Source organism: Leucopleurus acutus (assembly GCF_964270905.1).
Source record: "Leucopleurus acutus genome assembly, chromosome: 19".
NCBI lineage: Eukaryota > Metazoa > Chordata > Mammalia > Artiodactyla > Delphinidae > Leucopleurus > Leucopleurus acutus.
Window position 1 is genome coordinate 37,781,889 of NC_139161.1, and position 27,999 is coordinate 37,809,887.

The following is a 27,999-nucleotide window of genomic DNA, read 5'->3' on the forward strand; positions in this document are numbered from 1 at the left end:
ACTGTACATTCCTGCCACCTTTATCAAAGATAAGGTGTCCATATGTGCATGGGTTTATCTCTGGGCTTTCTATCCTGTTCCATTGATCTATCTTTTTGTTTTTGTGCCAGTACCATACCATCTTGATAAATGTAGCTTTGTAGTAGAGTCTGAAGTCAGGGAGCCTGATTCCTCCAGTTCCTTTTTTCGTTCTCAAGATTGCTTTGGCTATTCGGGGTCTTTTGTGTTTCCATACAAATTGCAAAAATTTTTGTTCTAGTTCTGTGAAAAATGCCAGTGGTAGTTTGATAGGGATTGCATTGAATCTATAGATTGCTTTGGGTAGTAGAGTCATTTTCACAATGTTGATTCTTCCAATCCAAGAACATGGTATATCTCTCCATTTATTTGTATCATCTTTAATTTCTTTCATCAGTGTCTTATAATTTTCTGCATACAGGTCTTTTGTCTCCTTAGGTAGGTTTATTCCTAGATATTTTATTCTTTTTGTTGCAATGGTAAATGGGAGTGTTTTCTTGATTTCACTTTCAGATTTTTCATCATTAGTATATAGGAATGCCAGAGATTTCTGTGCATTAATTTTGTATCCTGCAACTTTACCAAATTCATTGATTAGCTCTAGTAGTTTTCTGGTAGCATCTTTAGGATTCTCTATGTATAGGATCATGTCATCTGCAAACAGTGACAGCTTTACTTCTTCTTTTCCGATTTGGATTTCTTTTATTTCCTTTTCTTCTCTGATTGCTGTGGCTAAAACTTCCAAAACTATGTTGAATAAGAGTGGTGAGAGTGGGCAACCTTGTCTTGTTCCTGATCTTAGTGGAAATGCTTTCAGTTTTTCACCATTAAGGATGATGTTTGCTGTGGGCTTGTCATATATGGCCTTTATTATGTTGAGGAAAGTTCCCTCTATGCCTACTTTCTGCAGGGTTTTTATCATAAATGGGTGTTGAATTTTGTCAAAAGCTTTCTCTGCATCTATTGAGATGATCATATGGTTTTTCTCCTTCAATTTGTTAATATGGTTTATCACATTGATAGATTTGCGTATATTGAAGAATCCTTGCATTCCTGGAATAAACCCCACTTGATCATGGTGTATGATCCTTTTAATGTGCTGTTGGATTCTGTTTGCTAGTATTTTGTTGAGGATTTTTGCATCTATGTTCATCAGTGATATTGGCCTGTAGTTTTCTTTCTTTGTGACATCCTTGTCTGGTTTTGGTATCAAGGTGATGGTGGCCTCGTAGAAGGAGTTTGGGAGTGTTCCTCCCTCTGCTATATTTTGGAAGAGTTTGAGAAGGATAGGTGTTAGCTCTTCTCTAAATGTTTGATAGAATTTGCCTGTGAACCCATCTGGTCCTGGGCTTTTCTTTGTTGGAAGATTTTTAATCACAGTTTCAATTTCAGTGCTTGTGATTGGTCTGTTCATATTTTCTATTTCTTCCTGATTCAGTCTTGGCAGGTTGTGCATTTCCAAGAATTTGTCCATTTCTTGCAGATTGTCCATTTTATTGGCATAGAGTTGCTTGTAGTAATCTCTCATGATCTCTTTTATTTCTGCAGTGTCAGTTGTTACTTCTCCTTTTTCATTTCTAATTCTATTGCTTTGAGTCTTCTCCCTTTTTTTCTTGATGAGTCTGGCTAGTGGTTTATCTATTTTGTTTATCTTCTCAAAGAACCAGCTTTTAGTTTATTGATCTTTGCTATTGTTTCCTTCATTTCTTTTTCATTTATTTCTGATCTGATTTTTATGATTTCTTTCCTTCTGCTAGCTTTGGGGGTTTTTTGTTCTTCTTTCTCTAATTGCTTGAGGTGCAAGGTTAGGTTGTTTATTCGAGATGTTTCCTGCTTCTTAAGGTGGGCTTGTATTGCTATAAACTTCCCCCTTAGAACTGCTTTTGCTGCATCCCACAAGTTTTGGGTCGTTGTGTCTCCATTGTCATTTGTTTCTAGGTATTTTTTGATTTCCTCTTTGATTTCTTCAGTGATCACTTCATTATTAAGTAGTGTATTGTTTAGCCTCCATGTGTTTGTATTTTTTACAGATCTTTTCCTGTAATTGATATCTAGTCTCATGGCGTTGTGGTCAGAAAAGATACTTGATACAATTTCAATTTTCTTAAATTTACCAAGGCTTGATTTGTGACCCAAGATATGATCTGTCCTGGAGAATGTTCCATGAGTACTTGAGAAAAATGTGTATTCTGTTGTTTTTGGATGGAGTGTCCTATAAATATCAATTAAGTCCATCTTGTTTAACGTATCATTTAAAGCTTGTGTTTCCTTATTTATTTTCATTTTGGATGATCTGTCCATGGGTGAAAGTGGAGTGTTTAAGTCCCCTACTATGAATGTGTTACTGTCGATTTCCCCTTTTATGGCTGTTAGTATTTGCCTTATGTATTGAGGTGCTCCTATGTTGGGTGCATAAATATTTACAATTGTTATATCTTCTTCTTGGATCGATCCCTTGATCATTATGTAGTGTCCTTCTTTGTCTCTTTTAATAGTCCTTATTTTAAAGTCTATTTTGTCTGATATGAGAATTGCTACTCCAGCTTTCTTTTGGTTTCCATTTGCATGGAATATCTTTTTCCATCCCCTTACTTTCAGTCTGTATGTGTCTCTAGGTCTGAAGTGGGTCTCTTGTAGACAGCATATATAAGGGTCTTGTTTTTGTATCCATTCAGCTAATCTGTGTCTTTTGGTGGGAACATTTAGTCCATTTACATTTAAGGTAATTATCGATATGTATGTTCCTATTCCCATTTTCTAAATTGTTTTGGGTTCGTTATTATAGGTCTTTTCCTTCTCTTGTGTTTCTTGCCTAGAGAAGGTCCTTTAGCATTTGTTGTAAAGCTGGTTTGGTGGTGCTGAAATCTCTCAGCTTTTGCTTGTCTGTAAAGGTTTTAATTTCTCCATCAAATCTGAATGAGATCCTTGCTGGGTAGAGTAGTCTTGGCTGCAGGTTTTTCTCCTTCATCACTTTCAGTATGTCCTGCCACTGCCTTCTGGCTTGTAGGGTTTCTGCTGAGAGATCAGCTGTTAACCTTATGGGGATTCCCTTATGTGTTATTTGTTGTTTTTCCCTTGCTGCTTTTAATATGCTTTCTTTGTATTTAATTTTTGACAGTTTGATTAATATGTGTCTTGGCGTATTTCTCCTTGTATTTATCCTGTATGGGACTCTCTGTGCTTCCTGGACTTGACTAACTATTTCCTTTCCCATATTAGGGAAGTTTTCAACTATAATCTCTTCAAATATTTTCTCAGTTCCTTTCTTTTTCTCTTCTTCTTCTGGAACCCCTATAATTCGAATGTTGGTGTGTTTAATGTTGTCCCAGAGGTCTCTGAGACTGTCCTCAGTTCTTTTCATTCTTTTTTCTTTATTCTGCTCTGCAGTAGTTATTTCCACTATTTTATCTTCCAGGTCACTTATCCGTTCTTCTGCCTCAGTTATTCTGCTATTGATCCCATCTAGAGTACTTTTAATTTCATTTATTGTGTTGTTCATCGTTGCTTGTTTCCTCTTTAGTTCTTCTAGGTCCTTGTTAACTGATTCTTGCATTTTGTCCATTCTATCTCCAAGATTTCGGATCATCCTTACTATCATTATTCTGAATTCTTTTTCAGGTAGACTGCCTATTTCCTCTTCATTTGTTAGGTCTGGTGCGTTTTTATCTTGCTCCTTTATCTGCTGTGTGTTTTTCTGTCTTCTCATTTTGCTTATCTTACTGTGTTTGGGGTCTCCTTTTTGCAGGCTGCAGGTTCGTAGTTCTTGCTGTTTTTGATGTCTGTCTCCAGTGGCTAAGGTTGGTTCAGTGGGTTGTGTAGGCTTCCTGGTGGAGGGGACTAGTGCCTGTGTTCTGGTGGATGAGGCTGGATCTTGTCTCTCTAGTGGGCAGGTTCACGTCTGGTGGTGTGTTTTGGGGTGTCTGTGGCCTTATTATGATTTTAGGCAGCCTCTCTGCTAATGGGTGGGGTTGTGTTCCTGTTTTGCTAGTTGTTTGGCATAGGTTGTCTAGCACTGTGGCTTGCTGGTCATTGAGTGAAGCTGGGTGCTGGTGTTAAGATGGAGGTCTCTGGGAGATTTTCACCGTTTGATATTATGTGGAGCTGGGAGGTCTCTTGTTGATCAGTGTCCTGAAGTTGGCTCTCCTATCTCAGAGGCAGAGCCCTGACTCCTGGCTGGAGCACCAAGAGCTTTTCATCCACACGGCTCAGAATAAAAGGGAGAAAAAGTAGAGGGAATTAGTAGAAGTATGAGGAAAGAAAGAAGGAAAGGAGGGAAGGAAGGAAGGAAGAAAGAAAGAAAGAAGCAAAGAAGGAAAGAAGGCAAGAAGGAAAGAAAGGAGGGAGGGAGGGAGGGAGGAAGGAAGGAAGGAGGGAAAGAAGGAAAAAAGACAGAAAGAAAGAAGATACAGTAAAAATAAAGTAAAGTATAATAAAGTTATTGAATTAAAAAATTCTTATTTAGAAAAAAAAAGGGACAGATAGCACCTTAGGACAAATGTTGGAAGCAAAGCTATACAGACAAAATCTTACACAGAGGCATACACATACACCCTCACTAAAAGAGGTAAATGGGGAAAAATCATAAATCTTGCTGTCAGAGACCACCTCCTAAATTTGGGATGATTCGTTGTTTAAAGGAGGGAAGGAAGGAAGGAAAGAACGAAGGTAAAGTATAATAACGTTATTAAAATTAAAATTGATTATTAAGAAATAAATTTTAAAAAAAACCATGGACGAATAGAACCCTAAGACAAATGGTGGAAGCAAGACTATACAGACAAGATCTCACACAGAAGCATACACATACACATTCACAAAAAGAGGAAAAGGGAAAAAAAATCATAGATCTTGCTCCTAAAGTCCACTTCCTTAATTTGGGATGATTGGTTGTCTATTCAGGTATTCCACAGATGCAGGGTACATCAAGTTGATTGTGGAGCTTTAATCCGCTGCTTCTGAGGCTGCTGGGAGAGATTTCTCTTTCTCTTCTTTGTTCTCACAGCTCCCAGGGGCTCAGCTTTGGATTTGGCCCTGCCACTGCGTGTAGGTTGCTGGAGGGCGTCTGTTTTTTGCTCAGACAGGACAGGGTTAAAAGAACCGCTGATTCGGGGGCTCTGGCGCACTCAGGCCGGCGGGGAGGGAGGGGCACGAAGTGCGGGGCGGGCCTGCAGCGGCAAAGGCCCACGTGACTTTGCACCAGCCTGAGGCGCACGCTGTGCGTTCTCCCGGGGAAGTTGTCCATGGATCGCGGGAACCTGGCAGTGGCGGGCTGCACAGGCTCCGCGGAAGAAGGGTGTGGAGAGTGACCTGTGCTCGCACACAGGCCCCTCGGTGGCGGCAGCAGCAGCCTTAGCGTCTCCCGCCCGTCTCTGGGGTCCGCGCTTTTAGCCGCGGCTCGTGCCCGTCTCCGGAGTTCCCTCAAGCAGCGTTCTTAAATCCCTCTCCTCACGCACCAGGAAACAAAGAGGGAAGAAAAAGTCTCTTGCCTCTTCGGCAGGTGCAGACTTTGCCCCGGACTCCCTCCCGGCTAGCCGTGTTGCACTAACCCCTTCAGGCTATGTTCAAGCCGCCAACCCCAGTCCTCTCCCTGCGCTCTGTCGGAAACCGAAACCCGAGCCTCAGAGTCTCAGCTCGCAGCCCCGCCCGCCCGGCGGGTGAGCAGACAAGCTTCTCGGGCTGGTGAGTGCCGGTCGGCACCGATCCTCTGTGCGGGAATCTCCCCGCTTTTCCCTCCGCACCCGTTGCTGTGCACTCCTCCGCAGCTCCGAAGCTCCCCCCTCCGCCCCCCGCAGTCTCCGCCCGCGAAGGGGCTTCCTAGTGTGTGGAAACTTTTCCTCCTTCACAGCTCCCTCCCACTGGTGCAGGTGCCGTCCCTATTCTTTTGTCTCTGTTTTTTCTTTTTTTTCTTTTGCACTACCCAGGTACGTGGGGAGTTTCTTGCCTTTTGGGAGGTCTGAGGTCTTCTGCCAGCGTTCAGTAGGTGTTCTGTAGGAGTTGTTCCACGTGTAGATGTATTTCTGGTGTATCTGTGGGGAGGAAGGTGATCTCCGCGTCTTACTCTTCCGCCATCTTCAAGGTCCCCCGGTAATGTCTTTTTTTAAAAAAATAATTTATTGTTTTATTTTTGTCTGCGTTGGGTCTTAGTTGCAGCACACAGGATCTTTGTTGCGGCAAGCAGGATCTTTTTGTTGCTGCGCGGGCTCTTCGCTGTGGCACGTGGGCTTCTGTCTAGTTGTGGTGTGTTGATCTCTCTCTCGTTGTGGACCACAGGCTCCAGAGCGCATGGGCCCTGTAGTTTGTGGCACATGGGCTCTCTAGTTGAGATGCGCGGGCTCAGTAGTTGTTGCATGCAGGCTCAGTAGCTGTGGTGCGTGGGATTAGTTGCCCGGTGGCATATGGGATCTTAGTTCCCCAACCAAGGATCGAACCTACAACCCCTGCATTGGAAGGTGAATTCTTTACCACTGGACCACCGGGGAAGTCCCTATAATGTCTTTTTTTTTTTTTTTTTTTTTTTTTTGCAGTATGTGGGCCTCTCACTGCTGTGGCCTCTCCCGCTGCAGAGCACAGGCTCCGGACGCGCAGGCTCAGACACCATGGCTTACGGGCCTAGCGGCTCCACGGCATGTGGCATCCCCCCGGACTGGGGCACGAACCCGTGTCCCCTGCATCGGCAGGCGGACTCTCAACCACTGCTCCACCAGGGAAGCCCCTGTAATGTCTATTTTTAAATGCTTAAATGATCAAGCACATTCCAAGTTTATCCTATAGATATGCTTACAAAAATATACCATGATACACGTAAACAAGAATGTTCATTGTAACATCATAATGACAAAAAAGGGGGCGGGGATAGGACTAGATGAATAACCTAAATGTCCATCCCAAGAGAAAGATTAAATACGTTGTGGCACACATCAATAAAGTGGATACAGCCATTCAAAAGACTGTGGTAGAGAAAAAACAAGGTGCAAAACAGTATATCCCACTGACAGTATTTAAAGGATACAAACATACAGGTATATGCATGATCTTTTTTTCTTCTGAGAGGACACAGAAAAAGTTAATAGTGGCTACTTATGGGGAAGTGGGGACAGAGGGAAACTTAATTTTCCACCTGATCTTTCTACATTATTTAAATTTGTCATTTCTAGGTATTACTGTAATGTTAGTAAACAAGTACGTTACATAATCTCTTAATCAATTAAAAGTCTGTGGGGATAATATCCAATGCAGTAACCTTACAACAAAGCTACTAAGTTGTGCCAAAACACTATAGCTCAGTTTTGAATCATATTTCTGGTTAGTCTATGTAATGGGTGTGTACACAAAGACAGGACTCCTGTGAAGGACAACTGGTTTACTATCTGCAGCAGGGATCCCCCACACTGAGCTGGTTGAGCAGGCAGAGAATTCAGAAAGCAACCAGGCGTGCTGCCCCTCAGAAAGGCAAAATTAAAAGAAACCTAGCTTAGCCTGGAAGGCACTATTCCCAAGGGCCGAAATATGCTTCATTTACAGGGAGTTTCCCCTTCCCCTTTTGAATTTCAGTCTGAGCATGACATCAAGTGAGGCTGAGACTAGAGGGACACCAATGACACTAACCTAAATCAAAACTCTAAAAAGGTGTAGTAAAATGCATGAAAACCAAATCTGAGCAATGGCACTCTAGAATCCATATGCAGTACCAATGGAAAAAGGAGAGTGGAAAGAATGCAAAGTAAAATGTTACTTCTCTATTACATCTCTTTCCTCCTGCTGTTGCTCTGTATATCACATCTACACTAGACTGACTTCAGTGTTGACAAGCTAGGCAATATTTCTAAACTAGAGAACAAATACTAAATGCTTAGTATTTCCAATTTTAAGTCTAATTATACAAATGGTTAATAAGGATGCTATGGTGCTTCTTATTGCTAGGTTTAAGGCCGCCTTTCATCCTCCTCGTAAATTCTCTAGAAAAAGAGCCCCAACCTTGGATTTATTATCAGTGAGAGTAACACAAATGTCAGATGCTAAATAATTCAGGTCCTGTCCACTAAGAAAGTGTTGTTTTACTTACAGCCTTAGGAGCCACATATCCACCAGGTGCCATGCCTATCCCCGTGGAGAGTTCAAATAGGTCATTCAGACCACTGCTGACCACAGCAGGAGTAGATGAAGGAGCAAAGGTTGCAGGCACTGATGATGGGATGAAGGACTGTCCCACCTGCAGGGAATAAAAGGGAAGGGGAGCAGGGAGATCAGGAAGAACTCATTAATAGTCCTTAAAATGTTGCTATATATTTTAATAGTATTGATAAATCAATAAGAACACAACATAATTACAATATTCTTAGGCGTTTAATTCGTATATTCTTTGTCCTTCAAATCATCATGGTTATTTTTTCATCATTGAAAAGATACACACACTCTTTAGAAGTTCTATCAAGAGAGTCATCAGTAGGATCAGGAACACAGTGATCCAAAGTTTTTTCTGTTTGTTTCCAATTTTAGCTTCCATGATTCTGTGCAAGAGGCCTATAGGTACCCTAATGAAGGGGGAATCTGTTTCTATAGAAAGAAGGAAAAGCATCCAACTTAGACAGCAGTTCCATTTCCGCTTGGGCCCAGGCAAGTCTTATTTCCCCATTTAGGCATAAATATCTAGGAGGAAACTCTCCTGGGGGAGATGGATACTCACACCCCCCTAACTCACGTACGAGGAGAGTCTCACTCTGAGTCCAGCTGACGCTCAAGCTCTTTCTAGACGACAGAAAAGAGTATTCTCTCGTGAAGATGGGAGGTTCCATTTCCTTTAGCCCTTTAATGTCAGGAAGACAAAGAACTCTGTAGACACCAGAGCGCCAATCCCTAAAGAGACCCCTACACCACATGTGGTGTATGGTCCCAAAGAATCCAAGTAACCCTACGCTACTTTCTACTCTTCATACACTGCTACAGAGGTTCTGGTGTACAGGGCTAGATAGCAGCAGTGGCTGGTCTGAGAACGTGTGCATAGGAAAGGCATCAAACAGGGGGCAGTGCATCCCATGGTGAAAAAAACCGATGGCACTGACTGCCAGACTTCCTCCAATGCCCCCACCAAGGTCACTGCCAAGCTGAAAGAGAGAAAGGAGAGAGAGGAGAGAAAGGTAGAGTTCATTTAGCTAAGTACTAGATGCCCATACAGAATCTGTAAATTGCTCTACCAAGTTGCGGGGAATACATGCTATTCAACTTGACTCCCAAAGCCTAAAGAAATTCTAGATTGCAAAGAAATATAACCTAGGGGAACTGAGTAGGGGAAGTGATGGTGTGTGGGAGTTTTGAGAAAACGTGGAAAAAAGATGGAGATGGGACATCTCAGGGATGTTTCAGATCCAGTCTTTCTACTGGGGTACATAGGCACAAACCCAAACAGGATTTAAAGAGTTTACATATTCCAAGAAGCTATATCTCTAAGTCGTAATGTTCTGAATATGTTTTATTTTTTCTTTAAAAGGAAATTTAAGGGGGGGGGGAGAAAAAGAAAAACTAAAATATGTTTTCAACTACAAAACTTGCCGCCACACTGAGAAAGTGGGAACCAAACCAGTAATGAGCTGCAATTTCAAGCTTCAAAAATTATAGCTTGAACAAGAGCGATTTTTAGAGTTTAGAACTCTCCTAAGAAAGCAAACGGCTGGGTTAGGAAGATAGCCTATCTGGGCAGGAAATGTGAAGGCATGCAATTCTTCAAATCTCTCCCACAGTCGATACAGCTACGGAAAAATGCTGTGATTTATCTGGAGTAGATCATTTAAAAGGATGCTAACTATTGGAGAATTAGACTAATGCAATTAGCTAGGCGACAGGAAAATAATTCCACATGGTCTTACTTCTGCCTCTTTTTCCCGTCAGGGCTCTGATATAATTCACCCTGAATTCCAGGACAAAAGCATTAAAGAAGAACTGAAGCTGAAAATAGCTAGCATGAAAAAACATAAAACACACATACCCACAACTAATGGTGCTGTTCAGAAAGCAAACAATACGTTTTTGTGCTACGATTCTGTACTGCTACTTCCCTAGTTCTCACTGTGCATCTAATATTCCCCTCTGAATCACCAAATGCCTTGTCTGCTTTACAAAACACTGTTTCCTTTATTGTCTGTCATTTAGTGGTAGAAACTTGGAGAGCTCTAGGCTGTGGTTGTGTTAAAAAAAAAAAAAAAACAACTGTATTTGTCTTCAGGATTTGAGAGAGGGGATTTATTACCTTCTCAATGGAAAGATATATAAAACTGGGTTGCCAAAATCTCAAAAATAATATATATACTGAAAAATAATGGGGTTTATTTCCACCACGACAGAACAAAACCTCCAGGCGTTTCATAACTGGCATGAATAAGCATGTTCTGCACTAAGCTACAGAACACTCCAAACCTCAAAGAACCAACATTTGCAAAGTCTGGGTCCTGAAGACTATTTACTGGTTGGATGGGGTGAGAAATCACAGGCATACAGATAAAAAGGTCATCACAACCAAGAATTCGAGTAACTGGAAAAGAATGACAGCAAATAGAAAAGATATTACACACCTACCTTCTCCCTGTTTCCAAAATAACACACATCCATAGCATGACATCTGAAAAGCATGAGATTCCTTTTATTCAAACACACACTCACATTTGCTGGACATAAGGTACTATGGGGACTATAAAGATGCTAGGCAATGAGGGGAAAACAATAGATGAACAAGATCCAGGCTTTGCAAACTGGCAAAAAAACAAAACACGAATGCAAAAACCATACAGAATATACTAAAGCAAAAAAAGAAAGTTCTGAATAGAAGAGCCTCCTTTAGGCTGAAGGATAATGAAAAGAAGCTTCAAAGACATGGTAGTGTGAAATTATAGAATGCAAAAATGGGGGAGGTTATTTCTCAAATAGCCTGAACAAAGGTTAAGAAGTAGGAATAAAAGCATGATCAAGAAGGATGAGTAGGGACTTCCCTGGTGGTCCAGTGGCTAAGACTCCATGCTGCCAATGCAGGGGATCCAGGTTTGATCCCTGGTCAGGGACTAGATCCCGCATGCCGCAACTAAGAGTTTGCATGCCGCAACTAAAGATCTCGCACACCACAACTAAAAGCTTCCCTCATGCCGCAACGAAGATCCCACATGCCACAATGAAGATCCCGCATGCGGCAATGAAGATCCTGTGTAGCCAAATAAATAAATAAATAAATACTTTTTAAAAAAAAAATAAAAGGAAGAAGAAGGAGTAGTCTAATTAGACTGGAGCACAGGGTAGATATGTGTTTAAAAAAAAGTCAAAGAAAATAAGTTTGCAAAGGCAAACTGATTATGGTTAAGTCTTTAGTTTTCAATTCCTCCATCACAAAAAGCTGGAGGTTTCTTAGAGTAAGATTCAGTCTTTCTAAGATTACTAATAACTACTTCAATTGTGTTCTATTAACTATGGTTTTCAACCTTAGATACACAATGGAATAAACCACCTGCGTGTGTATAACTGTGGGGAGGAGGGGGATTTTTAGAAGTACTGATGCCTGAGTCTCAATCCCAGCCATAGTGATTTAATTGTTCTGAGTTGTAGCCTGGACATCAGAATTTTAAAAAGCTGCCCTAGTGATTCTAATGTACAGACAAGGTTGAAAACCATTGCCTTAGAGAATTAACTATGATCTGGAATCAGACAAGAATATATGTTCAGGAATTACTTTGACACTAACTCCTGAACTGAAAAGGAAGCTAGAACTTAAGAAGAAAGAAAACCCCATTTATTTATTTTTTATACATTAATTAATTAATTAATTTTTGGCTGCGTTGGGTCTTCGTTGTGGTGCGCGGGCTTCTCATTGTGGTGGCTTCTCTTGTTGTGGAGCACGGGCTCTAGGCACACGGGCTTCAGTAGTTGTGGCTCACTGGCTCTAGAGCACAGGCTCAGTAGTTGTGGCGCACGGGTTTAGTTGCTCTGCTGTATGTGGGATCTTCCCAGGCCAGGACTTGAACCTGTGTCCCCTGCATTGGCAGGAGGATTCTTAACCACTGTGCCACCAGGGAAGTCCAAGAAAAACTCTTTCTAAGGAAGGGAATGATGCAGAATGTCTCACTTGTCCTGATGCTGATTTTGATTTAGTTTTATGACTTTCTGATGGGCTTACACATCCTCTCCCCAGCAACTCTCCTCCCTTCTGGCCTATCTCACAACTGAAGCTTGAAAGAGATGGAATTCTTTATGGACCTTGTTGGCACTCGATGGCAAGAAAGAAAAAACACACTGGAAGAGAAATGGCAGTATTATCAAATATGCTACATTAAATAAAAGGCATTGAGAAAAGGTACTCACTAGTGGTGTTATTTCCAAAGGAAATAAAGTCCATTTGTAGCCCTTATTTTCTTAGATTTCATTCTTATTATACTTGAGTATTATATGAATATTATCTTAGCTGGACAGGATCTAAATGTACTCCCCCCCTCCTCCCCACCATGCTGCTTGTCAATTTTACTCAAAAACATGTAAGAGAAACTGAAAAGTAATTCTGATACTCCTTTATTTACATTCAGCTTATCAAATACAACTCAGCTGCAACCCACAATCAAGAACTCTTGATCTTACAGAGACAGAATCCAAAGGGTGTTAGAGACATGTAGCCAGAAATATAAAGGTTCACATAACTGTGCTATGTCCAGAGAGCAAAAGGAAAGGACAATTTCAATATGTTTTCTAACTAGCAAAACTATAGCTTACTCAGACTTTATTCAGCATCTTTCCTTTTGACTGAAAAGTTTCTAAGGGAGGTTATCATCTTCCTGTCTGAAAATATGACACAGGTGACAGCACAGTGTTGGGCAAGAGTAACTAACAGGGAGATGTCAGCAAGGATGGGAGCCAATTCCCCAGTGAGGGCCTCTCCTATCTACAGCAACAAGCAGGGTGATGCAGATATTAATCGAGGGTGGGGGAGGAAAGAAAGCTGAACAAAGCACAGCAATGTCGTTGTCATGTTGGCCTGAACTAGCCACTAACCATTTCAGTTCAGTTGCTGATATCATCTGGAGTCAGACAAGATTCATCTGTTTGGTAATACTTACTAATCAGGTAGGATACAAAATCAGTCAAACTGGACTTGTAAAATTTCAGTGATATCTATTATCCAGTAAGCTGGGAGAGGTGAGTGAAAAGTGCCAGAGGCATAAGGCATGGCTTTAATCTCAATCTTAGGTGTCAAAATACTGTGTACGTTTTAAGTGTCTTTTGGAGCTGTCCATTTCCCGTTAATCCCAGGACTGCCTTAATGAGGCCGCTATTTTCTCCATGAAGGAAATAATGTCAACTATAGACCAACTAAATCAGGATATAGGAAGATGAAGGAGAGGTGCCAATTTCAGGAAAAGAACACTTCAAATGCTGAAAACTGAGCAGAATTTTCCTACAGGTCCATAGCTGATACCCAAGTCTAAAATTTCTGCTAGTGGTAAAGCTTCCCCAGCCCCCAATCTAAATCACATTAAATGGCACTAAGAATAACATTAACATTTCGCTACTGCCACAGAGTAGGTGCTTTATCATGCCTGAAGTAGTGCTGAAATAGGTTCAGTTCATGTTGAACCAGGGAGATGTGTCGCTGCACTGTTCATTCAGTAATTGGATGGAAAATAGTAATTTCATGGTGACTTATTTTATGGGCTAAAGGGATTTCAGCACAGTTGCATGAGCTCTGCTGCAGAACAAGGCTGAGTCAAAAGTTTGAGAGCTGAGTCTGCATACCAAAAGGAAATACCTTCATCTAATGGCAACATGCTACAAAAGCAGAAGTACAGGGAAAGAACCCAAGACTGAGGTTCTGTAAGGGACCAAGTCTGCCTGACTCCAAGAAAAGGAAAAGTCTTGACATGGCCACCAAGCAGACCGAAAACAAAACAAGAACAACAACAAAAAAAAAACCCCACATGGGATTTCCCTGGTGGCCCAGTGGTTAAGAATCCGCCTGCCAATGCAGGGGACATGGGTTCAATCCCTGGTCCGGGAAGATCCCACATGCCACGGAGCAACTAAGTGCGTGTGCCACAACTACTGAGCCTGCACTCTACAGCCCGTGAGCTACAACTACTGAGCCCAAGTGCCACAACTACTGAAGCCCGCACGCCTGGAGCCCGTGCTCCACAACAAGAGAAGCCACCGCAGTGAGAAGCCCGTGTAGCACAACGAAGAGTAGCTCCCACTCACCACAACTAGAGAAAGTCCCTGCGCAGCAACAAAGACCCAATGCAGCCAAAAATAAATAAACAAGTAAAAATAAAATTAAATGCAAAACCCCAAACCCCCCACAGATGTTCACAATCACTGCTCTGGGTTAGCCCCTTTGAGGTCCATCTGACCAGTCTAAAATATACCTGTCTGCTTCTGAAACTGGAGCTGAGTATCTGAAGACATTCTCTTAATTAGAGGTGTAGATCTTAAGCTCACACATTTCTTTGCTCCTGTCTAGAATTATCACCTCCTTTATTTGACACTTTCCAGAACTGATTTAATTGAAAGGAGTCTAAGAAATGCTTCAGGTCATATAGCTCTGCTGGTTAGGAGTCAAAACAGAATGATGTAAAAATAGTACACAATGATTCTGATCACAAACAAAACTTATACCAAAATCCTACTGGTGTCAGAAACATCAGTCTGTGTTTTTCCTATTAGCTTTTAGATTTTAGAAGGCACACACTATCTTGTCTTCTAGGTAAAAGTATGGTTTTCCAGCTCTTGGGCTACAAATTTTAATTTAATCTTCAAAAAGCTATTTAGAAAAGCACATAAAATATAACTAATCAAATTGGTGAAAAGAATCTGTAACCATGCAAAAGCTATTAGACAAACTCATGGTGAGAATAGACTTGATGTGGAATAGCATAAATGAGTTGAGATCATACAAAATCATCAGAAGACCCCTTAACTTGAAGGAAAAAACGTCTTACATCAATGGAAAAATAGGGAGATATAATAGATTACTTCCTGAGATGGGACAGGGAATAGAATGTGACAGAAAGTCCTTAGAATGGCCACTGTTGGTCTCTTAGGTCAGATAACTCAATGTTCAATGCAGTAAAAATCCACAGGAGAAGCTCTGCATCCTGTCTCATTTTCCTTTGCAGTAATTACTACCTATGTACTTGTTTGTCATTCGTCTCCCCTCACTAGAATGTATGTTTGTAAGGACTCGCCACAACTATATTCCCAGTACATAGAATAGAGCCTGACAAGGAATAAGCACTCAAATATTTACTGAGTGAATGCACTTCCATATAAGCACCACTATGGCAGTATTATTTCTTGGGGAGACAATTTGGAAATGAATCATTTTATTGGTGAAAATTATCACAAAATGGACAGAAGGCTGACAAAACTGTTTCCCCAACTGACTTAAGAGCACCATATCTGCATCAACACTGCCAACACATATGAATACAACCAATTAGAGGAAAAAGTGACCCCACCCCCTCCGTTCCCACCCCAAGGCCAAAGATCTTTCTAGAAAGGAAATGTATTGTCTGAGTGGTTTTGATTGCCAGTTTTCAGCACAAGAATGCCCTGTGCATCATTTATTTGCCTTGAAAGTACTTGCTTTATATCACAATTCACCACCAAATAGATGGGAACACAGGATTTTGTGGCTCTACCTGAAAGCAATCTTATTCCTTTTGCTGCGAAAGAGATGTATAAACTTATCCAATCCCTCGCCTCATTAATGAATAAACTTCTAAAGTCTTTCTCAAACTTTCAAGTGCCTCCTAATGATAAGCTAGCCCAAACTCACACACAGGGCATCTGGGAGGTATAGCATGGAGAGGCCTAGGGCAAACAAGCCTTGTGTTTTATCTTAAACATTCATGCAATTTTACATTCTAAGCTGTAATACAGTGTGTTTACATTCCTTACCATCAAGTAAGACTGACACTGCAAGATGATGAACCAGGTTTATCCTGCAGCTTCAAATGCACCCTGTACTCTGCTGTGTACTCCAGAGACTGTGTACCCTAGTCTGAGAAGGACCAAAGTTAAGTGAGACTGAATTCTATTCTGGAAAATGACAATAACAAAAAAACTGGAGGAATCACAGGACAGTGGAAAAGTGCATATAAACTTTAAAGTTTTGAAGAAGTCTCGGTTCAAAATCCTGACTCTGAGTCTTACTTGCTATGCAATCTTCAGTTTTTTTGTAAAATGGGACCCAATACCAATTACCTTGCAGACTTATTTTTAGGATTAGGAATTATAAAAGTTCTAGCACAGAGACTGGCACAGAAATAGGCACTCAGTATTTGGTAATTATGCCCAACACTGCCTGAGGCCAGCCTTCACTAAATCTATGCATTGATAAAAAAGACAGTGGTTACAAGAGCCACTGAAGAATTTATCAGGCAAAATTAGGCTACAATTTACAAAACTGTCTTCACAAGACTACCAACTCTAAAACTTAAGCTCTTAAATCACAGCAACTCTTTTCCGGAGGAAGAGATATGAAGATGCAAAACTAGTATGTACAACGGATTTCCCATGGGCTAAAAAAACCCTCAAAATCATTACTACAATAGTTCATGAGCTGAAATATCTGGAAGGTAAAAACCTGTAAGAAACAGGGTAGGAGGTTCTGAAAAACATACACTGGAGTCAGGAAAAGGCAGTTTCTCCTCTCTTCTACTCCATCCTAGCTGGGCACACTGAAGCACATATCTCTGGCAGGAAACCCTTCGTCAGCACACAGAAAGGGCACTCTGGATAATGCTTCCTTTCTATTCTTGATGCACAATAGCACCATTTTTCTAAATAGAATAATGCACAGCACCTTGGATAAACAGAAGGCCGTAATTTAGCCAAGGCCTGACAGTCTGCTGACAGTCTGAAAGTAATGGCAACAAATAACTGAGATTCAATTATTACTCTAGCGATCCTCAGAGATGTCAAACTCATTAGCAGATGCTGTATCTTTATAACATGTATGCAAGATTTACATACTTGGGTGCCGGGTCACCTCTCACACTACACCAAACCAGAAGGATCTGCACCACCGTCAGAAATGTCACACTACCCAAGATGAGGAGTTTCTTAGATTTGGTAGCAGGGGCATAAAAAGACACCTATACTGCTTCTAAAACAAAGAAACAAAAACCCTAATAACGTTTAAATAGTATACTATCTTGCTCTATACACAGATACTATCTTACTCTATACACAGAGTTTCATTACCTGAATGCATTCCACATCAAGGTGACAGTTAAGTTTACACTAACAGAAGGAGGAAACTATCTACATTTAGGCAAAAGAGAATACACTAAAGGGCAAGCAAAAACTAAGGAGGAAAGTGAAGAGTATGTAGGAAATCCATTTTGATTTGAGAGTTGTGATGAAGAAGCATCATTTTTACAAATCTGAAGCTCTGCCTACATCAATGATTTTCAAAGGTACCTGTCTCCAAAAACAAACAAAAAACCAAACAACAACGAAAAACACCATCTAAGAGTCACCTGGGAATGGTGTGCACGTGTGTGTGTGTGTTTTTTACATCATAGCAATATACCTACTTCACTCTTTGGTTTAAGAATCACAGCTGTTATATATGAGTCACGATTATTGATGGAAGAAGGCTGGAGCCTTCAGGTAGCTTGTGACAAATAATAATAATGAATAAATAAATTGATAAGTATTTCCTGAATGACAGTTCTAGAAAAGTCACAACTCACTAAATCTCAAAACTTCACAAGTGCAATGATGAAAGAGGGCAAACAAGATCTAATGGGAGGGTCACCAGGATGTGAAAATGGAAGAGTAATATTATCCTCTAGTGAATATCAAGTTTTAAAACAGAGGAACAGAAAATGGGTAGATAATCCAAAATACAAGACAATTTTCAGTCTCCAATTATGGAACATGAACAAGGGTGAGAAGAACCCTGGGAATGAGCAACTAAATCTAAATCGGTCAAATTCAACCCTTGGCCAATTTCTGGTAGGCTGGATCACCTAACAGCAAATCACAACAGGAAAACGTCCTGGGGTCAGGGGGTGAGGGTGTGGAGGGGTAGGAGGCAGAAGAAAGGTAAAGTCAGAGAGGTCTGTTTTGTAGGAGGTGCCAGAGGCTCACCAAAATATAATTCTTCTGTGGAAATCACTGCCTTGGTTTAAAGATCAATTTTGTAACATCTCTACCTAACTTCATCTGGAGCTTCATTTGGCTCAATATTCTCAGTCTTGCCTGCAAAATTAAAATAACTTCGATTTTTTTAAAAAAATACCAATGTCTAAGGTCCTGTCTCCCAGAAATTCCGTTTAATTGCTCTAGGGTTGGGTCCAAACGCTGACAATATATATTTTTAAATACCAATTATGCAGCTAGAGTGAGAACCACAAAGTTTGAAATAAAATGTTAGTAGCTGCCACGCTTCATTAGCAGCACACCACTGACCTCTATGGGTAAGGTTCTGTTAGAAACCAGTGATAAAAGCAGCAAAAACGCTGCTGAGAGCTGTTCTGAGGTGAATACCCACGTAACCTGAGTGCTGCTTGCCAGACAATCACATAACTCTAATCCAGGCCATATTTTAAATGGGGACCTGGGTCAAATTCTACCACACCCAGCAACATTCTTCTTCCTAGAGAGTGAAAGACAGACCTTTAACAAAATAATTTCAAGAGTTTCTTGCCCTCTCTCAATCTGAGGCAGAGTAGGAGCCCCCTTTCCAGGAGTGTGTTTACTACTGAAGCCAAGAGAACAAGGCATCTGGGTTTACCAACAGCTATTCAAACACTAAAGTGAAGTGGTTCACAGTGACCACAGATACTCTATGTCTTTACTATGCAAAATGTGGTCCAGAGACCTGGGTGTTTGTTAGAAATGCAGACTCCTAGGTCTCACCCCAGAGCAATAAGAATCTGTCTTGTTCAAGATCTCCAGTTGATTTATGTACACATTAGCTTGAGAAGCACTACTGTAAGGCAACAATTCATTCAAGAAACAGCACTATCTGTATAGACTAAGTAAAAACTTTGAGAACGATTTTCCTCTTTAAATTAGATAATTTACGTAAGAACAATAAAAGCATTTTAAAACTGGCATAGACTACTGCTGCCACAGAAACTCGTCTTTCACACAGCCAGATTTAGGCCTCTTCCTTGTGATGTTCTCTTAAAAGGAATCTTGGTTCTTTGAGTGATATATATTTAACTACATACAGATCCAAAGCAAAAAGAAGGGCTTTTACTCCTCATTTTGATTTCTGGGACATATTTATATCACAGAATAAGCTGAAGAAACCTGCATGTAAACACTTTCTGGGGCTATAACACCAATTATACCATTTTAAATCCCAAAGTCAGAATAAGCTAAAATTTAGAGTTACACAGAAACATTACTGGGCCTACCTAGCAAAGGCTGTATAATATTTAGACATCCAATTATAAAAACAATTTATTCTCCACCCCAAAGAGAATATCCTTTGCAAAAAAAGAAAATAAAAAAAGGCCCATGTGTGACTTGGGCTACTACAATCTGAGAAAGTTCTAATTGTTTTTCTATCTGATGTAAACTTGCCAAAATTCTGACACATGACTGGATTAAGCTGTGTAAAATATAAGGAGAAAACTCACTAGTTTTAAGGGCCAGCAAGAGCTGATACAAAGCCAAATGGAAATAACATGTTTCTTTCCCTTCCATGCTAAAGTGGGTTAAGAAACAAGAAGACAGAATCCTGGGCCAGTCAACATCAAAATATAGAGCCTCTTTCTCCCCTCCATCCTTCAAACTTAATTTCTTTGTCTTCTTAGGTTCAGCAAGTCCACTATGTCGTAAACCACTAGGGAAATAAGCAGGGTTGGTAAGGCATAACCGTGGGGAGGATGTAACATTTAACTTGTAGCTCATGTGTCAACAGAATAGGATGAGCTATTTCAGTGTTTATAAGGGATTTCTGAGAGTCTCCATGAATATTTCAATATTCATTTGTCAGTCTCCTGAGTCTATTAAGGAGGTTATATAGCAACGCAGGATATCACACGAGGAAGCTATTCAGTCAACTCTATTCATTAGAGATATGAAAATGAAAAGCAAATGCTTTTATTCCCAAGGAAGACAAAAGCAGTGCTCATTTGTGTCACCATTAGCTAGAGTCCAGAGCTTGCTCAGTGTATAGACTCCGGAAGCAGTGACTTCCATTAGTAAAACGCATCACCCACAAAGATATGACGGTAACCCTATCTCCTTAGGCTCTCTGTCGGCCAAAAGTAAATGTACCTGTACCAGCTGGCATAAATCCCAGACATAATACTGCTTGTAAAGTAGAAGAGAAAATGCCAGTGTATGAAGCAGAAAGTAAGGTCGTTTTGTTTATGTAATCTCTGAGACATATGTATTTTTGTATCTATGGCATTGCCTTCCAATTTCTGATGCTGGGAAATAAATCAGTTTGTTGGGCATATTTATAGTCATCAGGTTGATGAACAACTTATTTTCAAGTGTTCAGCTAAAAAAGCCCCTCTAATTCCACCACAGTTAAGTATCTAATTTGCAGGGAGCCATGTGATGAGACCTGCTATTTTTCTGGCCTTCTATACACAGATGGAAGGTCATCCTTAATATTTCTCATTTATCTTTTACAGCAACAGTAACTAATTGGCTTCCACTGGTGGCACATATTCACAGATACTCTGGACATTGGAGCCTTTTAGTATTAGAATCCTGGAAGCTAATTAAATTGGAAGTATGACAGGGTGGAGTGGGGGGGTGTGGATGGAAAAGGGGAAAAAAGAACCAATCAAGAAGTACTACTCGGGCTTCCCTGGTGGTGCAGTGGTTGAGAGTCCGCCTGCCGATGCAGGGGACACGGGTTCGTGCCCCGGTCCGGGAAGGTCCCACATGCCGCGGAGCGGCTGGGCCCGTGAGCCATGGCCACTGAGCCTGCGCATCCGGAGCCTGTGCTCCGCAACGGGAGAGGCCACAACAGTGAGAGGCCTGCATACTGCAATGAAAAAAAAAAAAAAGAAGTACTTCTCAACTATAAGTAAGATACATTTTTTAAAATAACACAAATGGCTCCAATGAACCTTTTGGAATTAGACAAGGCATAAGCCAACAAAATACAAAAAAGGCAAAAGTTTGAAAGCCTCAAAATAGGATGATCACTATGAGGTCATCTGAATGATGTTCAGGTCAGAAGGGGAATTACAGGGGCTATCCAGAGTTAAGCAGCAGGAGCAACAATAAGCTCTGGAAAGGTGACTAGGTTGGTTAAACATCAAAAGTTCCATTCAGAGGCAGGACAACAAAATAATCATGTACACTTGCAGACATATCCCATACCAATGATGAACAGTATCAATTAAATCTCTAGAAAAAATAATCCTGTCCTTTATCAAAGGACATTGCTCTGCTCATCAAGGAAAGGTCTAGTTCTAAAAAGCGGAATAATTTAAAGTTCTTCAGCATATCAAGAATTAAAAATAACCCCAGAAATTTAAAAGTAAAAAGAATTTAAATAACCAAAAGAAAGAAGAAAGATGCTTACCAGACTATCTAGTCCTCCTCCCAAGAGATCCACTGCTCCCATCTGCATGGAGGATACCTGTGGCACATTGACTGGGACCAAGGTCAAGGTTTAAAAGATCCCCCAGAAGGTCACCTTGAGAGGGGATAACCTGAGGCTGTTCCAGGTTGGTGGCAGTGGTGGTGCCAACAGAGCTGTCACCCGCAACAGTGTTGCAAGTCACACACAGAAAGAGGGGAAAAGAGAAAAGTCAGTTTCACCTGGGACATAGTAACAAGGCAATGGGTGAAGATCAGATATACAAAAACAGGAGGGGGAAAAAACTCTTATACTATATAACTTCATCAGTCAATCAATTTTAATTGAGCACCTACTCTATAAGGGAGCACTGTAATGAGAACTCTGGGGAAATACATCTTTTTTTAAAAAAATAAAAAAGGAAATATATTTCCTGTCCTCAAATAACTTATACTCAAACAAACAAATAAAAAACCAGCATTCACAGAACAAGTGAAAAGCACACTCACTGTGTAAAAGCAGAAATGAGTATTGTGTGTCTGCACACTGACAGGATATAGATGAGAAGCAAAACAGAACCAGGTGGGGCTGATCCCAAAAGATTCTGAGAATGGTTTTATGGCTACATTTTCAAAAACAGCATAGTTATGAGGAACTACCAGGGAGAGACCTTCAGAAAAAGAAAGGATAGCTTGTGCAAAGGCACAGAAATGAACAATTTGACTTGAGGGGTGGTGAAAAAATTATAATGGCAGGAGCAGACACTGTAATTGGTAAGATTTGGGGGAAGTGAAGATGAGGGAAATACAACTCTGAAAAAAGGTCTGGAGAGTTAATTTTTATATGATAGGCAATGCACAATCACTTTTATTTGTTGAACAAAGAACTAAAATGAACATTTAGAGGAACATTACCCAAGCAGCTGTGTGTATAATGGACTGAAGTTGGGAGAATGGACATGAAGATGAGCTAAGAGTGACCTAAACCGTTACTGCCACAACACTGTAAAAATAAAAACGAAGTGGTGAGTTCCAAGAGATGTTAAATGGACTAGGCAGGGGGAAATGATCTTAATAGATGGTGCCGGGTCAACTGAATAGCTGCGTGAGACAAAAATGAGCCTTGACTCCTACACCTCACAACATAAACAAAAATTAGAGATAAATCAGACATAAATGTGAAGGGGAAAACCAAGAGGATTTCTATGATCTTGGACAAGACAAAAGTTTCTACAAAAAGCTTTAACCAGAGCTTCCCTGGTGGTGCAGTGGTTGAGAGTCTGCCTGCCGATGCAGGGGACACAGGTTCGTGTCCCGGTCTGGGAGGATCCCACATGCCACGGAGCTGCTAGGCCCGTGAGCCATGGCCGCTGAGCCTGCGCGTCCGGAGCCTGTGCTCCGCAACGGGAGAGGCCACAGCAGTGAGAGGCCCGCGTAGCGCAAAAAAAACCCCAAAAACCCAAAACAAGCACAAATGGACAAAAAGGTCATCCAAAAAGGAACCACATAAGGAATTGTGACGGTAACAAATTGAAGGCTAGTAATCTGATAAAGACCTTATGTAAGAGACTGTGCTTCTTTTTACATATTGGTTCTCTCTTTGTGTTCTAGGAAGAGTTGTTTTTGTTTGTTGATTTGTTTCACTTTCCCCATCCCATTTGAGGGTCAAAGTTATCAGGAGAAAGGTAATTTAAATGGCAAACAACAGAAAGTCCGTATCTATTTATCAAAACTTGAAGCACAGGCTGGGAGATGTACTTAGAAGTTAAATGGTTATATCTAGCGAATGTTAAATATGCTTGCCTACGAGGTCAAACACCCTGTAACGAGGCCTGATCCTCATGAAACCACAAGTTGCCTTTGGGTGAAAATCACAGCACTGCCCTAAAACCAAAGGTTCAACTCAAGGGCTAATGAAAGATTAATAATCATTTTCTTGGGTACTGCCCTTTTCTTTTTGTTTATCTGTGCCCATAGTCTGTCAAAACAGAGCTACAGTATTGTAAACGTTGACTACACTAATTTGTAAAGCAATAAATCCTATACTCTGGCTATTCATGAACCACTGAAACAGCAATATATATTAGACAATACGAGACACTCAGAAACGGTGCAAGTGCAGATACTCTAACCACTCAGAGATCAAATTCTACTTAGATTTGAGGTTTATTATAATTAATGAAGGGAGATTCTGAAAAGATTCCAAGATACCCATTATAAGAGTTTATTAGAGTACTGCCGCTCCCAAATTAAAGTTTTAAGGTTATCTATAAAGCAAGAGTTCCATGTTACCTGACAGTCTGTTCATAATAGCATTTCCTTACTGATATGGAGCAATTTATTTTGGTAAAAAAAGGTACAGGCAACTGAACAACTATGTCTACACAGAATCTAGGCTGCTCTTATAAAACAATCCTGCAAACATTATTTCACTAACAGCTAGCTTTACAGCATAAGAGAAGCAGTATCTGCTAACTTCATCCATAAGCTTGAACCAAAGTTACAGTAAAGGATAAAAATAGCTAAATGTATACATGGGCGGACCTCATTTTATTGCACTTTGCAGATATTGCAGTCTTTACAAATTCAAAGATTGTGGCAACCCTGAATTGTCAGATGATGATAAGCATTTTTTAGCAATACAGTATTTTTATTTTTATTTATTTATTTATTTTTGCAGTACGCGGGCCTCTCACTGCTGTGGCCTCTCCCATTGCAGAGTACAGGCTCCGGACACGCAGGCTCAGCGGCCATGGCTCACGGGCCTAGCAGCTCCGCGGCATATGGGATCGTCCCAGACCGGGGCACGAACCCGCGTCTCCTGCATTGGCAGGCGGACTCTCAACCACTGCACCACCAGGGAAGCCCCAGCAATACAGTATTTTTAAATTAAGGTATGTAGACTATTTTTTTAGACATAATACTATTGCACATTTAATAGACTACAGTATAGTATAGACATAACTTTTATATGCACTGAAAACACAACAACAAAAAAATTCATGACACTTCATCACAGTGGTCTGGAACTGAAGTGCACTATCTCTGTGGTACACCTGTACAGGCTTTTTACCAAGTTTTCAACTCTGGGAAAATTTCTAGCCTCATCTTTCTGGAAACTTAAGCAAATTTCAAACTTTATCCATTTAGAAAATCTTCACCACAATTTTCTAAAGGCACAACCTTACCTACCCTGAGGTTAGAACACAGAGGGGCCTTTTAACCCATTGTTTGTGTGTGGTCACTAGTATTCAGATGAAGCCTCCAGGGCAGTAGAGTAGGTTTGCCAAATGCATAGCAAATTTTTCTAGGCTATAAAAGCTTGAGGAAGACCAACTTCGTCTAAACAGAGAATCACTTCTCACTCAAACCTAGTTTACCTGCTTACCTCCCATGATGTACTGGCAAGTGTTTGCGATGGATTCCATGACTTCCTTCCACAAAAGCATTGGGCGGCTGATGATACACTGAGGCCAAATAACCAATGTGGCAGATGAGCTCATCCAACAGAGTTGGCTCAATAAGATCTGTCTCCTCAGAGATCAGTGGCTTCTCAGACAAGACTACTTCTTTGGCTGTGACAGGATCAGTTGAGAGAAGGCGCCAATAAATAGAGCCCCGGTCTTGAAGGTCAGGATTATCAGAATCCTAATGAAAAGGCAATGGCAAGAAGGTTTAAATGTAACCTTTCTCCATACAGAAAGCCAAACTGCTGGATTTATTATCAAGGCAATGCTGAAGTGATTTACGCAGAGTTGGCCGTTAAGAAGATATTTAGACTCAATATATTGTTAATAGAGCCATAATTCTGTAATCTCTAATGTTTCCAAGAATTTAAATATAAATTGAAGTAGGTTAGTTCTAAGACTCAAATTCAAAATGAAGTTGGGAAAAGGAAAATAAATTTTAAGCCAGTAAAAATCAACTGCTTACGATGACCTCAGGACATAAAAATAATGTTTTTAACTGCTTTAATATTAGCAGGATTATTCATGAAACACAGCTTACATATATTTCACCCATACCTTCTTTCTTCATTCAAATATTTATTAACTATCTCCTATGGAGACACTGGCTAGGCCCTGGAAATAAAGAGACAACAACACAGTGCCTGACCTCAGTGAGCTCAAAGAATATTAATTATTACAATATAGTATGAGAGGTACTATTACCTAAATAATAAAAAAAACTGTTCAAGAGAGAACATAACTAAGTGCTTCTAAAAGGGGTGACACTTGAATTTAGTGGTCTCTTTTTTTTGTGGCTGTTTAAAAATAATTTTATACATGGTCATGGCTAAGAAAAATTTATTATCAATGACACATCACGATTTAGAAATGTATAATATAAAAATAAGTCTCCCCCTATCATCCAACCCTATCCCACCTTAACTCCCCATCCCCAAAATAGCCATATTAACAGTGCACTATATATCTTACCAGAGAGCTCCCACACATATATATTTATTTTATACAAAACCAGTTTCATAGTATGTATACTGCTTCTCAAGCTGCTTTCCATATTGGCACATACAGCTGTCATTTTCCACTGTATATGCAGCACTGCATCATTATTTACTAGTGTCCTATTGATGAACATTTAGGCTGTTGCCTCTTTCTCCCTCCTTCCTACTATTTATTTTTGCAATCATTATAAAGTTGCAATAAATATCCTGGTATCCACCTCTCAGAATGTCTATATAGTGGCATTCATTTACGCATGAATTGTTTCAGTGGTATCATGTTATTAAAGGCAACAATCAGTCCCATTTCAATTTCTGTATTTAAAACACATACAAAAATATTTTCTTTAAACTAGGCCAGGGTTTTTCCCATGAGTTTCTACATAAGCAGATGAACTGGTTTATAATTTAGCCATTTAAGGCACGTATCATTCAGCTCAACACCAGAAGTGACCCTGATGGTTTTATATACATTTTCTTAATCATGTATTATTTAATTTGCACTCAAAATGGAGTGCTGGTTAAAAACAAAAAAGCATAAAGAACACTGAGATACAAGTTAATACAGTATAAAAAGGGTAAATTTTACCTCAAGGTAATCTTTATCACATACATAGGTTGCATTATTCTAATAGAAATGCACATATATACATGTATTATTCATATCAAAATGTTTGTAGTATTTGAAATGCCAGGGTTAAAAAAAGGAAACAGTGATACTATCCAATTTAAATGAGTTTGTTTTGTTGCTTGTTGGGAGGGGGGCTAATTTGCTCCTGAGGAAGTGTTTATAAATAGCAGCCTGAAACCTCCTCACTTAGATTTTCATTTGGAAACAAAGCGTGACTATTATGAAACATAAACAAGTTGATTTTTTAAAAGAGCAGAATACAACTTTCTCCAAGTATTGCATCAGGAAAGCAATCCCCTGCCCAGCTTTTATTGATATTTAAATTAAAAGTTAAATTTTAATCTGTATATTCAGTCCCCAAAGCATGTCATCTAAAATTTGTAGACTATGCTTTTTATTACACAATGAACACTACACATCACTTAACTGGGAAAACTTAATTTGCCTTTATATAGTAGTAAAGTTGTTAAACATATTAAAATAAACTACATAATACAGCTTAATAATATACTTATCAAAATAATTTTTTTTTTACTTCAAACTATTTCTCTCATATACCTGGTACATATTTAACCAAATGGCCAAAAAAAAAAAACAATTCCTGTGGGGATTCACAAAATATATACTTCTGTGAAAATAGCTTGAGTCCCCCCACAAATTCAAAACACTGCAACAGGACAAACTTCTGGAAACAGAATCACTGGATCAAAGGGTATACATACTGTAAATCTTAACAGAAAAATTTAGTCCTATGAGAAATGAGAAAATGAGTGCATATTTTCCAGGACTAGAAGTGAAGAGTGGGCAAGGATCTCCACTGTCCAAACTCAGTTATCCTGAGGGGTGATCTGTTAGGACTACTATCAGCTGGCCTTCACTGCTTCAATATTTCACATGGAGACCACGATAAATCAGGCCCAGTCAAAGCTAATGACAATAAAATAGAAACTTTTTATGATTTTAAGGTGCCATTATGTGTTTGGTGACTCAGAAAATTTGGTTTCGGATCTACTGTACTGCTAGTCTTATAGGCCCCTGTAGGGATCTCAAGAAAATAGTGTATTTCCCAAAATTTGAGAGCTTCCAAAACAATTCTTACCATGCAAGCTCTGAAACAGTAATTCTTAAACTATAATGTGCATCAACATTTTAACACACCAGGAAAGCCACTGAAAGTGCAGATTCCAGACTTTCTGATTCATTAGGTCAGAAGTGGGGCCCAGGAACTTTTATTTTTAACAAGCAGCACAGGTGATTTTGATGATGATGGTCTCTAGTTCACAGATGGAAAAACTAAGGTGAAGACTTCTTTTCCATGTACTAAAAAAAGTAATTACTAAAGTTTGGACACTTCTATGAG

General features: G+C 40.1%; 1 protein-coding gene across 1 annotated transcript in view; it reads right to left on the reverse strand.

Moving 5' to 3' along the window:
• Positions 1–5,706: 5,706 nt before the first annotated feature.
• LOC309975941 (AP-2 complex subunit beta-like) overlaps positions 5,707–27,999 on the reverse strand; it is a 59,812-nt gene continuing 37,519 nt past the window's right edge. The window contains 2 exon segments of the mRNA XM_082861308.1: positions 5,707–8,227; positions 24,935–25,194. Of these exon segments, the coding sequence (XP_082717434.1) occupies positions 8,146–8,227; positions 24,935–25,194 (342 nt within the window). The 3' untranslated portion in view covers positions 5,707–8,145.